This window comes from Argopecten irradians, unplaced genomic scaffold, assembly GCF_041381155.1.
Source record: "Argopecten irradians isolate NY unplaced genomic scaffold, Ai_NY scaffold_1209, whole genome shotgun sequence".
NCBI classification, from domain to species: domain Eukaryota; kingdom Metazoa; phylum Mollusca; class Bivalvia; order Pectinida; family Pectinidae; genus Argopecten; species Argopecten irradians.
This window is the reverse complement of record NW_027188675.1, coordinates 1-15,841: the sequence shown is the minus strand read 5'-3', so window position 1 is coordinate 15,841 and position 15,841 is coordinate 1. Positions and strand designations below refer to the sequence as shown.

General features: G+C 45.5%; 1 protein-coding gene across 1 annotated transcript; it reads right to left on the bottom strand.

Annotated features, from left to right (window-relative positions):
- Positions 1-55: 55 nt before the first annotated feature.
- On the bottom strand, positions 56-15,564 carry LOC138314022 (uncharacterized). Its single transcript, XM_069254226.1, has 3 exons — positions 14,954-15,564; positions 4,764-7,933; positions 56-503 (listed from the first exon to the last, which is right to left on the bottom strand). Exon 2 carries the CDS (start codon positions 7,921-7,923, stop codon positions 5,293-5,295), a length of 2,631 nt encoding a protein of 876 aa, XP_069110327.1. The 5' UTR covers positions 7,924-7,933; positions 14,954-15,564; the 3' UTR covers positions 56-503; positions 4,764-5,292.
- Positions 15,565-15,841: the final 277 nt, after the last annotated feature.

Here is a 15,841-nt window from a genome sequence, read left to right as displayed (position 1 = left end):
ACTCGGCGTTGCTAAGGTCTGGTTGATCATTGGAATGCGGTGCACGAGGACTATTCCGATCACCAAGGTGTTTTATGCTTTTTCCGAACACGGGACTACGTCGAGGTGTCACATTAATATTGTCGTCCGATGACTCGGCGTTTGCTCGGGTCTTGTTGCGCATGGGAATGTGTTGCACACCGACGATTCCGATCACCAAGGGTTTTTCTCCTTTTACCGAACATTGGATTACGTCGAGGTGTCACATCAACATTGCCATCCGATGACTCTGCGTTGATCGGGTCTTGTTGCTCACGGGAATGTGGTGCAAGACGACGATTCTGTTCCTCATGCTGAGCATGAACATTACTTTCAATGATTATTGTGTGATCACTCTGTTTAGGATGCTCACTTTGTTCGCTGTAGGTAGTTTGCGTTTCCGTTTCATTTCGACCAAAATTTGGCAAAGTTACTATGTGCACTTTCCTATCAAACCTCTTTGGTGTGATTCTTTTCCTCTTTCTCTGATAAAAAAACACAAGTTTTATTGAGTGTAATTTTTCCTTTAAGTAGAGTATCCTAACGAGTTACAATAATATGATAGATTCAATGGTATTCAACGTGTTTAATCAAAATTTGACTATGTATTGATTAAGTCCATTTTGCCTTAAAATCCGTGAAATTTACAAACCTGTGATGAAATTATTACATTGCAAATATCGTGTTTATCCTTTAGTCATTATGTATGATTATTGAGAATCAATTGTAAGCCAAAGATCACCCTATTACGTGTGATATTAATAAGATAATAATCAATGGCTGCGATGTGTATGTGATGTCCTAACAGTCGAATAACATTTTCGTATTGTTGAAGAGATAAACTTTACACAACGAGAGGTATTAGAACATTGAACGATTCTATTAAAAATACATGCATATTCATGAAATTGCATGATTTATAGAAAATCGCAACATTTTTATAATGTAATGAAAGGTTTGAAAACTTATATACATATTCCTCCCCCAAAAGTATATTTTTTTATTACAGGAATTTTAAGAAATGACCGATTTGGCGATCTTTTTGTTAATTATAATATCTTGCTATTCAGTAGAGCTATTTTTTACCATTTTCTACTTAATTATTATCACTTAAATGACATATATGAATCGAAATGGCTTTCCATCTTTAAAATGGGAATGTAAAACAAATCATAATATTTAGCTATTAGCTTTTATAACGTTTATATATGTTACATCTACTGTCACATTCCGAACAATTATATAAAACTAAATTGCATGTCCGGCGTCGTCCTAATTACCGAGCGAAATGAGTCTTTTTTTAATTCAACTTTTTGTTGTTACAATTGATCAAAACGTGGTCACTATTTCTTCATACTTAATACTTAAGCAGCCATACACAGCATTCTAAATCCAATTCAATTTTTATTAATAATATAGTGTGTTCATATATCTTTTTCCTAATAACAGCTTTTTAAAAGGTCTTTCACTTAATGTCAATGTACATCAAAAAAATTGGGTACAAAATTCCATTTTGGCTTATTTCTCTCTCCTCTTTATTGGATACGAATTCAGGTCATTTTTAAATTCAATTTACAATGGTATTCATAATATTTCAATGATAAAATTAAACAAAAGGCTCATGGGTCGCAACGGTCACCTGATATTTGATACAAATTAGTTATATCATTTGCTAGTCAACTATTGCAAAGGGCAATAGCTCTGTGAGCTCTAATCACGCTGATTTTCGAAGTCGTCCGAGATCTTTCTCATGTTAGTCTACATACAAAGTTTCATTAAGCTAAGTGCATATAATTTATCGAGTTCACAAGGCTTTGTAATTATTATTAGTGCAAAGGGCAGTATCTCCGTCAGGGGTAAGAAATGTTTGTGACCTCACTACTGAAAATGGCCCTTTTTGAATTTAGAAGAATTTAAAAACACTGAAATATTGTCAGATAATTTCTTATTTTAAAAGGGACTTTGCCGATCGATTCAACATTATTCACATCAACATCATAATGCAACTAACAAAACCCTTTTATAGACCGTTTATACCTAACCACATTCAGATTATACTTAAAAACACAAAAGTAACCAAAGATAGGTATGATTAACTAAATACCGTGATTACATTAAGGAACACAGCAGAGATAAAATGGGAAAATGTGACACACTATACACAGAAAGTTTGGCAACATCATTACAAGATTCCTATGAAATGATAAATAAACTACCAAATGACTTGCAACCTTTTTAATGAAGAGATAGGGAGAATTGAACATATGTTTTTGGAATTGCCTAAAAGTTAAACCAATATGGGATAATATTACACAGTGGGTTTTGATACATCACATACAGCTTTGAATTTAGACATAAAGAGGGTATTTAGGTTTGGCAGATGTAGAAATAAAAGAAAACTTTATTCCTGTCAACTTTATTATACTTTACTGAAAATACGATGTATTTTTGATGTCAAGAAAGAAGACAAACTTAAACATAACCACATTGAAAACATACCTATTAACAAGAGATCGTAGAGGGATCATGGCGCCCACCAAAGAATTATCTATGTCTGACAATGGAAAGAGGGATCTTTTCCTTGCTTTTCAAACTTTTTTGAACATACTACATATGAAATTTAAGACAGATCGATTTATTAATTTCTGAGAAACAGCAGTGAAATCCAAGATGGCGGCCGGTTGGGCATCTTGTTGACCGATCAGTCCCAAAGGTAATATGCACAACTAGGGCCCAAGGGTAACCTACGCATGGAATTTGAGAGATATCCCTTCAGTACTTTCTGACAAATAGCAATAATTATCAAAATCCAAGAAGGCGGCCGGTCGGCCATCTTGTTGAACAATCAGTTACCAAATGCAATATTCAACAAGCAAATTCGCGGAATTTCCATCCCCCGCTTTCATGACATACTGTAGGTAAACATTATTGAGGTTAGGTTTTACCTTGGTTGAAACATGAAAAAAATAAACTGAAGTCTTCTCGGAAGTAAGACATTTAACTTTGTTACCAAGTTTGAAGAAAATCGGTTAATATTTATTACAGTTATTGTACGGAAGTGGCAGAAAATTACTTTTTTTTTATAAAGTCAAAGGGCCATAACACTGCTAGTTAAGATCTGCAAAAAGTGGCGATCGAACTTGGCTAAGCCCTTAAGGCATTTTACTTTGTTACCAAGTTTTAACAATATTAGTTTTAACATTTGTTAGTTATTACACAGAAACTGCAGAAAAATGACATTTGTAGTAAATTAAATGAAAATGACGTTTTTAGTAATTCAAATGGCTATAACACCGCTAAATAAGGTCCATTGACAGTCGTGATCGAACACCAAGTTTGAAGAAAATCGGTTAACATTTGTTAAAGTTATTGCACGGAAACGAAGTGTTACAGACAGGCGGACAGACAGACGAACAAACCCAAATTAATATCCCCCGTTTCGGAGAAAGCGGGGGATAAAAACAACATGCACAACGAGGGGCTAAGGGGGCCTACGTATGAAATTTGAGAAAGATCCCTTCAGTACTTCTGAGAAATAGCGTTAACAAACTTTAACTATCAAAATCAGAGATGGCGCCAGACGGCCATCTTGTTGACCGATCGGTCCCAAAATGCAATTTGCACAACAAGGGTCCTAGAGGAACCTACATATGAAATTTGAGAAAGATCCCTTCAGTACTTCTGAGAAATAGCGGTAACAAACTTTAACTATCAAAATCCAAGATGGCGCCGGACGGCCATTGTTGACCGATCGGTCCCAAAATGCAATATGCACAACAAGGGTCCTAGAGGAACCTACATTTGAAATTTGGGAAAGATCCCTTCAGTACTTCTGAGAAATAGCGATAACAAGAATTGTATACGGACGGACGGACGGAAGGGCGGACCACGGACAACAAACGATTTATATAGCTCACCATCTGATGATGGTGGGCTAAAATCCTACATGTATAAAATGACACCGTAATGGTATTTATGAGGAACTTACCAGACAATCATAATATTTGATTCACTAAAAAAGTTGCATGTAATCATTATTTGGGATACTTACAATATTGTATACGCATACGTATAAGGATATGTATTTGAAGGGGCGATCATTAATTGTAAAAAAAAAAAAAATTATCTATAATTAAACTTATATTATCAAAATTTATTTTGATTGGATTTGATAGTTTGTGAATATCTTAGCGTGTATTTTTAAATAACATAGAATGCACAATCAATGCATGCTTTTATACCACCTTAAAGTAATGGAAATTTACGCTAGCTATCTGTGTTGTTCGTCGAGTTGGCGGGAAATTTGCACGTGCCAGGCATGCTAGGAGTACAAGTACGGCTATACACGTGTCGCTGCTACCGGTGGTCGACTCAGGTAGCGGCGAGTACACGTGGTATTTTTATATTTTTAGTTGTGAAGATTTTTGAAGAAAGGACAATTTTCTTTTGTGTTCATGTAAAATAGTAATTACCGACGGTATGTCCATGTATAAGTATATTTATAATTTATACAATATTATACTGTGTAGATGTATTTATCATTGGTGTTTTGGTAATAAACCAGACAGTCAGTGCCTCTGTAGCCGTGAAAATACATTTCATGTGTTTGAATTATTAATACGATTGCACATGCCTGTTGTTCAATCCTTTTTCAAATATTTTTTTTGAAATAGAATTTGTTGGAAAACTTATAATCCGTTATTGTAAAAACGGTATGTAAACGTTAACTACCGCAACCAACTTACCTAGTCCGCTTGGCGGGGTCGTGGGCCAGTTGGTTACACTCAAAACGTCTAACAGGGTGTCGTTAAACACAGGCTCCTAGTCCCGGCTGATTAGTGCTGTGGGTGTCCACGTCTGTTCAGGTCGGGTCTGGTCTAGGAACTGAAGTTAGAACGGGAGCCTCGACGTCACTTCCGGTAGTGTTCGACCAGGGGTCTCCGGGACGCTTGACACCCCTGGGCGATTTCACTACATTCCTCCCTCCACTATTTTTTGGGGTCCGTGGTCCGTTCCCAGGAACCGGCTTCGGCTCCAGACGGAGGCAGGTGTAGGAAGGGAGGATGCGGTGATGCACACTCCAGACGGAGGCAGAACATATGGGAGAGAGGATACCGACTCCACTTACTAAGTCCAGGGGCCCTAGTAAAGGTATATGTCAGGCCGGCCTCTCAATCAAAGTGAATGGCATAGCCTATGAACCGGCTCCGGCTCACAGGTCCTTGTCGTAGTGATGATCCACCGTCTCCGGGGGCCAGCTGCATCGGGGGCGCCCTAGTGGAACAGACGAAAAGCGTTTTCGTCTGTTACCTCCAGCACAGCCGTCATGTCCAGGTCTCCGAGGATCTCCGCCACGTGCTGAGCCGTGTACCCCAAGAGATGGGGAGCCCCATGTGGGAATCCCGGCGCCGGGAAATAGGGGGCATCCGTCTCCAGGATGAGGCGGTCTCTGGGAATGGCTCGGAGAGCCCGTTGCTGCGCTGGTTGGAAATGATGGACCATCCCGGACACGCTGAAGTAGGTGTTCGGGAAGGCCTCCAACCAGGAATGGACAACATCTTGGCTCCCCCCGAAGCAATGGAGCTGGATCCGCTGGTCCTTCTTGCCTAACAACTCCGAGGCCACCAGGCGTAACGCATAATTATATGCGAAGAGGGCCGTAGGGTCATCCCGCAGGCTCCGTATATGTAATACAAGGACCTGGTGAGGCAGGATTTGCTGGAGTAATCTCCGAAGCTGGCGATCCTGCTGCACCCAATGGTCAGGGGAAGGGACAGACAGATCGAGACCGATCTCGCCAAACCCCTTGACGTCAGGTCTCCGGACCCGGTCCAGGAATGCGGTCTCCTCCTCGGAGGTCAGTAGGGCCTTGGGGTGGGCTCCCACGGCCACGTGGTACCCGTCTCCGGTCACCTGGCGAATTTCCTCGTCCGAGGGGTAAGTAGAAGGGTCACAATAAACGGCGACACCGCCGGTCATCCTCACCCTTCTCCGCTCCTCAACAGGGGGTGACGCTACCTCCACGTCGTGTACCGACGCGGTGTCTCTTAAACCCAGCCGTTTACGAGTCCTGTCCAAGTGGAAGTGCGCGTCGAAGGCTGGGGGGAAACAGACAACTTCTGGTTCATCGAGACCCTGAACCTCCTCTCCCTCCACCACGAGCACCTCGTAAGGGGCGGACACGTCCCCAGGCATGGGGGCGGGAACCACAGGTTGAGGGATGGTCAGAGCAAACGTCTCCCGTAGCTCTGCCATAGTCGAGTCTGGAATGGCGGACGCGAGGATCGTCAGGCTCCTCCAATGCAATAATCCCGCCGGGCTGTTCATGGGGTCTAGGGAGAAGGTATTGGGTATTGGCCAACCCATAACCCTACACATCTCCTCCATGAGGTCGCTCTGTCCCGGGGTGATCTGCCAGCCCTGGGCCATCAGCCGATACCGGTTGATGTGCTGGACCAAGTCTTGGAGGGTTGCTTTTGGTCCCAGGATACTCTTGGCCATCAACTCTAAGCAGTTTCGCCGAGTGTTGGCAAGGTCCCGATCATGGGAGTCCCCTTCCCGGAAGATTGCTGGCACATGCACCTCCACCAGGTGCAACTTTGGGAAGGAGGTCACCATTCCGCAGTCCCTTATGGCACACTTCTTAATCCGCCGACCCCCCGAATACCCTAGCTTGGGAGTCTCGGGCTCCTCGGGGCTGCGAGACCTTTTCTGGGATCCCTTCGAGTCCGAAGGGAGCAGGTCGTCCCGAGGCTTCCGTTCCCTCGTTGCACTAGCATCCATGGGGTTTGGTTTGGTGGTTCCCCTCGTCACCGAGGGGGTCTCCTTAGACCGATGCCGGTCAGCGCGTGGGGCCTGGTGCCGACGATCCGGTGAACCCTTTGATCGCCTCCTGGGGGCGGGGCTGCGTGGTCGCTCGCCTCGGGATTGGGTCCGTCGGATCGTGATGGTCTGGGGGATCGTCACCCTCGACCAGTCTCCTTGCTCAGAGTCGAGGTCCCGTCGGCTTTTCTTCACCGGAGATCGATGGCGACTCGTGGGGCGGCGGGATACCTTCCAAGATCTCTTAGGCGATACCTGGGGGCTCCCCGACTTCGGGGCCCGAATAGGACTAGCCTTAAAGGAGCTCCGCTTCGGAGCAACCTGTTTCCGGGGTGGGGTACCGACGGAAGGGGGCTCAGACTCCTGAGAGGTAGGTCTCCTGGAAGTAGGGCTCCTCGGTGGGGAAACCATCTCCACATCAGCTGGTAGATAAGATCCCAAATCCACCTCGGCCTCGAGGCGAATTAGGGGTCCCCCGGCCACCTCAAAACAGGATGGAGCCTCGAGGTCCAAACAGTCTGGGTCCTCAGGATCCTCACGGAGCAACATGAGGGGGTCGAGTAGAGACTCTGCTGAGGGATCGTCCTGGGAGGGTCCTGGAACCGTCATCGGCTCAGGGCCCATGTTGACCGTCTCCGTAGGGGAGGGCGCTCCGAGGGCTGCGGAGGGTTGGTTACCTGTCCCTCGGACGTCTTCCGTCACAAGGGTAGGCAGGGTGGGATCCAGTGCCAACCGATAGTCACGGACGGGGGCCAGGGGGTCTCGGGAACTCGCAGTTGACTGTCGAGACGATTTCCGGTTAGCTGGGACTCGGTTGGGGCTGATGTTGTCTCGAATCCACTGGTCCGAAAACAAGGTCCCAGCCGCTTGGGAAGCGCGGCGTAGCCAGCCCCGTTTACCGGTGCGCCGAGCTATGGCGACCTGTCCCTTCACAATCTCCCCCATCTCCTGGAGACTCAGGTGGTTGGTAAGGAACAACTCCCGGAACAACTCTTCGGCATCGAAGAGCCGTCCCTCCTTTGTTGCTTGACGAATTAGGTCCAAGGCCCGCTCTCGGGCAGCAATTCGGTCCGGCTGCAACATGATGATTTGCCTGAAACATATGAAACATATGAAACATACAAACTTAAAGTACTCTGCGGCGACATCGCCCACATTTGTATTTGTCAAGGCCCAGAGCGTCGGAAGGAGCCATATTGACACAGGATCCATGGTACCATTCGTCACAGTAATCACACTGGATCATGAACCTACCCCCCCAGGGACGTCGGCAAGTGCAATATTCCTCCACCCCACCCCCCCTCATCCATAATGTTTGGGGCCGATCTATGGTTACCAATCCATTCAGGGACTTGTCGATCCCGACAAGGTTTCAGTTTGTCATGGTTTAGGACCATGACTTTGTTACGGAGTTTGACCCGAAACAAGTACGGCGTAATCCTTTCTGTGATGACCCCAGGGCCTTTCCATGGCGATGAAAGCTTCTTACACCGGCCCTTCGGAGAGCTATTGTCGAGGACGTAAACTATATCCCCCTCCTCATAGGATCTCTCTAACAGCCGCAAGTCATAGTTTTTCTTCATGGCTCTTTGGCACTCGCCTAATGTTTGCCTGGCAATGTGATGAGCTTGTTGAACGGCTTTGGCGAGATCCGATACGTAATCTGGAGGGCTGAGACCACCTTCCCCTACTGCCGTGGCCGGCAGTGGAAATATGAGGTCCGACGGGGTGTAGACCTCACGCCCCAACATCATCTTATTTGGGGTATAACCCGTGCTACGGTTTACCGTAGCTCGAATAGCGCCTGCTATCTGGGGAAGGAAGATGTCCCAGTCACGTTGCTGCTTTCCAACAAAGCAACGTATCGCGTCCAGCAGCGTACGGTTGTATCGTTCAACTTGTCCGTTCGCCGAGGGTCGATAGGGGGTCGTTCGCGATTTGTGAATGCGGAGGACGTCACAAAGAGCTGTAAATAGTTTGCTCTCAAAGTTCCGACCCTGGTCTGAAAATAGTTGTATTGGGACCCCGAACCGTGAAAAGAAGCTATTCACGGCAGCCTTGGCCGTGGTCTCAGCGGTCTGGGAAGGTAGGGGTATCGCCTCCATCCACTTAGTGAATTGATCCACCATGACCAGGATGTGCTCGTTTCCACTTCCTGTCTTGGGTAAGGGCCCCAAAAAATCAATATGGACTCGTTCCATGGGGACTCCAGCGTGATAACCCACTAGGGCGTGACGACCGATTCGATTTGGTTTCTTATTAACGTTGCAGACGTTACATCCTTGGATATAATTCCGGACTTCGGTACTCAGGCCGTACCAATGGAACTTTTCTTTCACCCGACTTCGGGTACGACTAATTCCTTGATGTCCCGCACAAGGGAGGTCATGATGCAGTCTCAAAGCTTCCTCTCGGAGGGCTGGGGGCAGTATCAACACCAAATCTGGTCTCTCTCGTTTCTTTTGGAGATAGACGACACCGTCTATCTCCCGGAGGCGCTCTTTGTTTATCCAGTAATATTTGGTCGCTTCACTGGACAGAAACAGGGCCTCTTTTGTCGGTTCCAAACCCGAGGCCAACCATCTTCGTATTAGCGTTAGGTCAGGATCCTGTTCCTGCTCCTCTTTTAGGGTTTCTAAGGAGAGACCCCAACAGCTTGGGGACGAATCCGTACCCAGCTGTTCCAAATGAATTTCCTCTCCGGCCTCGGAGAGGATGGATACCCGCGCTGTACTCGTAGCGATCTCAACTGTCAAGGGATACTCCTCCGTTTCTCTGTCTGGACAAGGTACCTGTGACAAGGGCACTACATCATCCACTTCCTCCAGGAACGCGGCCCATTGGTCGTGCGCCCTTTGACAGTAATTACAGCCTCCACAGGGTAAGTCGGATATACGTGATCCATGGATGTAATGGCTTGGGTTACTGGTAGACCGGGACAGTGGATCGGCGTTGCCATGGAGCTTACCCTTCCGATGACGAACTACCATATTATATTGACTCAGCTCCTCCATCCACCTAGCTAACTGGCCCTGTGGTTCACGAAACCGTAATAACCAGGTCAGGCTGCTGTGATCCGTTCGGATCAGGAAAGGTCTACCCAGGAGATAGTGCCGAAACTGTCGAGTTAGTCGGACCACTGCCAGGAGCTCCTTGCGAGTAGTACAATAACGTTTCTGCTCCGGCGTCAGAGCATAACTAGCATACGCAATTACCCTCTCCTGTCCCCCCTGTATCTGGAGTAACTCCCCTCCAATGGCCTCATCGGATGCATCTGTGTCCAAAACAAACTCATCCTCAGTGTTGGGTAGGGCTAATACAGGAGGAGTAGTTAACTTGAGTCGTAAAGCGTCAAAAGCCTTCTGTTGAGCCTCCCCCCATACAAACGGCTGTTTGCCCGTGACTTTATATAAAGGGGTAGCCAACGCAGCAAAATTGCTTATAAAGCTGCGGTGGTAATTGGCCAGCCCCAGGAACCTCTCAACATCCTTTGACGTTTGAGGAGTCGACCAATGACTCACTGCTTTAATGTCGTCCCCCGACATTTCCAAGGACTCGGGGCCTACAATCCGGCCCAGGAACTCCACTTTCTGCTTACAGAATGTACATTTCTTAGGCTTCAGTTTGAGCCCATACTGGCGAAAACGGAGCAAGGCTTCCCTAAGATTCTTCACGTGCTCCGTGAAATCCTTCCCCAACACTAAGATATCGTCAAGAAAGGCCAATACTGTTCGCCATGTCATACCTCTCAGCACCAAGTTGATCGCGCGCGAGAAGGTCGCGGGGGCATTGCAGAGCCCAAAGGGCATCTTAACATACTCGAACAACCCGTATTTGGTGATGAACGCGGTTTTCTCTTTATCCTCCTCTCGGATCGGAATCTGCCAGTATGCAGAGTTAGCATCCAATTTGGAGAACCACTGGTTCCCTGCCAAGGTGTCGACGCAATCCTCAGGGGGTAGACATCCTTCGCCGTCACATTGTTGAGAGCCCGGTAATCTATACAAAAACGAACGGAACCGTCCCTTTTTCGTATCAACACCGGGGCCGAGGCCCAAGCGGAAATGGAGGGTTGGATGACTCCTGCTTCCAACATTTTGCTCACCTCCTTCTCCTCCTCCCCTGCAAATTTAATGGGAGTTCGTCTCATGCCCTGCTTTATTGGTGTCGCCTCCCTGGTATTTATCTCGTGTTGGAGTGCTGTAAATGTTCCCAAATCAAAGGTATCCTTAGCGAAAACATCCTGGAATTCCCCTATGAGCTCTGACAATATTCTAAATTGTGACTGACTTAACTCTGATCGAGAGGACTCCAGCATGGACACCAGATGTTCAGGTATTGTGGATTCGGAGGTGTCTGAAGATTTGGAGGTGTTATTGCTCTGCACATGCTCCATAACCACAGTCTCTCTAGCTCGTCCCACCACCTGGCCTCTCTTCAGCACATGGAAGTTATTGGTGGGGTTCAGCACACAAATCCCTGGGTTCGTTCCCTCGTCGTGTAAGGACCTAGGTATCCACAGGCGACGATCCACATCGGCCTCGATGTAGTAAGTCGGCATAACTTTGTCCACGCGGCAGTTTACTCTCGCTACCGAATTGGGGGGGATTACCCGTCGTCGGGCAATTGTTACTTTGCATACCTTGGGTTCTCGGTTGCCTATTTGAAGTGATACTTTATTTTGCCCCAACGACAACGTCTGACTTTCCATATCCAATACGGCGCGCCGTATTTGTATAGGAAATCAAATACCCTAGCAGCATGTCATCCTCAATAGGAGCGACGTGCATGACCTCAGTGTAGGTTTTGGACCCTATACTTATGTCTACAGGCCCAACTTTATGCCCTTGCATCGCCATACCCCTACCTGCAGTGTGATAAGTCATATCACATATTATCCTAGGTCTTGGTTCTAGGGATTGGAACAAACGGTCTGACATGATGGAGGAATCAGTAGTATCCACAATAGCCAGCACGGGCTTTGAACCAAGTTTGAGGGGAATGTGGTAGAGTGAGGTAGATTTAACTCCATTGATCCTAATCTCCTGGCTTTCTACTTCCAACTCAGCATTATGGGGACTAGGCCCCGAGTCATTACCTGGCTGATTACTCGACTTCGAGTAATCCTCCTGGTCCTGCCCCAGAAGGTCAGTAAGCGGACCCGCCTCACTGACCTCTACGCGTTTAAATCCTCTGAGGACAGTATATTTAGCTTATGTCCGGGAGGTTTGGAGGGAGTGGGACTGGACTTATTGGATTGAGGACAATCCTTCTTGAAGTGCCCTGGTTGGCCACATCCATAGCAGCAAGGTCGTGGTGATGGTGACCGACTCCGGCCGTTTCTCGGGTCCCAGGCTGGCCTTTCCACTATAGCCAGTATCTTGGACAGGCTGTTCTGTACATCGGACAGTCCTGTCTCTAAAGCTGACAAACGTCTCTCTTGGTCCGACATCGGCTTCAGAGAGGCTTTGTTGTCCCTACGTCTCGGTTTCATCTCCCTCACGGAGACATAGGATTCATCATCCTCGGAAGACGAGGACAATGAAGAAGACGATCGATAACCCCCGAACTTGACCCTTCGGCTAGGAGAATGGTGTCTACCTGACGAGGTCCTGTAGACGTTACTGGAAGACTCCGGTCTTGATCTCCCCCTCCTCTCCTTTTTGTGCACACATTGGTACAGTTCGATAGCCTCCAGGGCGGACTCAATGGTACCATGCTTTCCCAGGCTAGCATGCCTGCCAGCATCCCGGTCCCTGCATCCTTGGCAGAACCGTCGGACGGTGTGCGCCCTGACCCATGACTCGGGTAAGTCACGATAGGCGCGAGTCGCGAGAGAGAGTACACGATCTCCCCAATCCTGGAGATCTTCCCCCTCCTCCTGCTCAGCGGCATCGAACTTAGCCTGTGCCGTCTCCGGCAAGTCGTCCGAACGAAAACGCTTATCGAATTGCCGGACTATGCGAAGGTAGGGTATATCGCGGTCCATTTCTATCAGGGTGTTAAAATAATCACCTGCCTTACCGCTGACAGCCCAGCATAGTGCGTCGCGGCACTCTCCCTCCCCCCAACCCGATGCCTCTGCAAACCTGTTGAATTTTATCTTGAATAAAGACCAGTTGGATTTCCCATTGAACTCCAGGGTCTTGGGCAGGGTCGAGGGACGAAAATTGGTATTAGGAGTCGATCGCCGACTCCTACGAAGATCGTTGTCGCTGTCATACTGAGGATAAGTGCTGCCCCTCGCATAATGTCTGGGCCTATCGTAATCAACACGCTCTTGCTTTACATGTACTGGCCTGAATGGTCTCTGTGGCGATTTTGCACGACGATAGGAATGACCACGCCTTCGTGGCGATCCATCACTTGAACTATCTGAACTAGAAGCATCGTACCTCGATGCTCCCCTTGTATTATACGAATGACTCATATTCGATCTCCTGTCGATTACTTGACTCACACGCTGAGTAAATGAATCTTTATCGGAATGTCCCGTCGATTGTCGTCTTTCCGATACATCGAGGTTCGGCATTGGGGGTTCAGGCGTGCTTATTGGTTGCCTAGCAGCTCCGTCTTCGAAGCATAAGAGCCTGGGGTTAGGGGTGAAATCTAGTAGTTCTACTAAAGCCGGTGTAATCCGTAACTTACTGATTTGTTCCAGGGATGACAGTGTGATATTACCATTGACTTCCCTAAATTTGATAATCAATTTAGCCACCCTTTTTCCCACCCTGGGCAGTCCATCAAGTTCGTTCTCATGACAAAAGTTGATATGAACTTTATTAGTTGATGATGCCATGATGAATTAATGAACGAATGGTACCAAGGTACTGTGTTACCAATATCAACACCAAGAAGACAGTGAAATCTCAATTGGTAACTTATACAGTTATAATAATACCATTAGGCAACAATTGGGTGTAATGTATAATCGAACCCGATTATCTCATTTATTACCCAAGGTATAATGTGAAATTGTTGCAAAATGTACTATAAAAGAGTAAGCATAGTAATAAACAAACACAATAATCAATACACAATATACTAGATGTTTGTCAAGAAATCAGAAATCAATTAACACATGTACCTAATCAGGCACCGACAACAATGTGAATGTCGAAAATTGAAGTCTGATAATTCCTAAGTCGTTACCGACCGAAGTACAAACAGTAGTGTATATTTATAAGTGTAATATGTTATGCTGGAAGTTTTTTTTTTTTTTTTTTTTTTTTTTTATAAATAACTTTCTCTCATCGACATCGATAATCAAAAGTTAATGTAAGAAAATGGATAAATATCCAACTGTCCTGGAAAATTGCCAAACTTCCAACAAAAATATAAGTATGTAAACACACTGACACCACAATATTGTTCTGTCAGAGGTTACATACCTAAATATTCACAGAGTATGCAAATGTGTGTTATAGTAATAACACCCACTTGATAACCATAACTCTGATGATTATGTAAATAATAATCAATTATGAGCAGTAAAGTATTGCGAGTTTTGTGTGTTACTGGCTGGTTGACAATCAGATTCAAATAATAATAATAATAATTCAATAAAAATTAAAAATGTAAGCTCAATGTTTTGTCGACGTCGACAAAAAACACCAAGTATAAATGTATCAACCGAGCCGGTTGTTTAATAATATAATCAAATTATTCAATTTGCAGACCAACCAGTAAAATATCAGTACACCAGCTCAATAATATTACGACTTCGTAATACTAAAGCCAGCACACCGAGGTATGTTTACATAGAAAACTCAATTAACTGCAACCGGAAACCGGAAACAGGAACAGCGGGCGGAAGTGCGCAGAGCGACGTCGCAATGGACTCCCGCCAAATTTCCTGCTGCACGATTTTTTCTTACTCAAAAACACGAAACCGTGTATTTAGTATAAATGGTATAAATAAAAATGGTTGCAATAATTAAATTAACTATGTAGTAAGTTTATAATACAAAAATATCAACTCCAAAAGACTTCTTTTCCGTTGAAAATCAAAAACACGTTCTCGTGTCCGCACGTGATTTTCCCCGGACCAGATTTCCTCGTCGCCAATATTGTACAAACGGTATGTAAACGTTAACTACCGCAACCAACTTACCTAGTCCGCTTGGCGGGGTCGTGGGCCAGTTGGTTACACTCAAAACGTCTAACAGGGTGTCGTTAAACACAGGCTCCTAGTCCCGGCTGATTAGTGCTGTGGGTGTCCACGTCTGTTCAGGTCGGGTCTAGTCTAGGAACTGAAGTTAGAACGGGAGCCTCGACGTCACTTCCGGTAGTGTTCGACCAGGGGTCTCCGGGACGCTTGACACCCCTGGGCGATTTCACTACACCGTCTTTTCCCTTAAAAATTAATGATGATGATGATGATATGAATGCAAAAAAATCAAAATGGTGATTGTATAAAGTATCAAACCTAACTTTAAGATAAATTTTCAATGTAGTTCAAGCATGATGGAATTTCTCTGTACCCGGATGTGTATATAAAATAAATTACTTTAAAATGCAGAATCGATTTGTAAATAACTCTAGTCCATCATTAGATGAACAAAATGCGGAAAAAATCTCGGATCATATTGGGAATTCTAATTAAAGCTTAGGGAGGGATAGACTACATGCAACACATTTCTATTTAAGGATTAAAGTCTCTTTCTGGTGGTTCTATCGAAGGATAAAGTTGAGTAGGGTATCGATATTTGGAATGGACCGCGAAGCGGTCCATGAAACAAATATCGATACCCTACTCAACTTTATCCTTCGATAGAACCACCAGAAAGAGACTTTAATCCTTATATTTACAGTCTTAACTATTATTTTCATAGCACAAAATTTACACTTAATAGTGTTTATGGCATTTATAAGACTAAAATTGGATTATATCGTTTGGTTCCGACAGGCATTTAGAACAGCCACTCGAAGTGGCGGAAATTCCCGCCAATTTATCAATGAACATACAAATAAAATGAGTTCCGTCTGATGAAGCATATAT

Excerpts from the sequence above, each read along its gene's own strand:
- LOC138314022 (XM_069254226.1), bottom strand. The coding sequence starts at position 7,923 with ATGTTGCAGCCGGACCGAATTGCTGCCCGAGAGCGGGCCTTGGACCTA.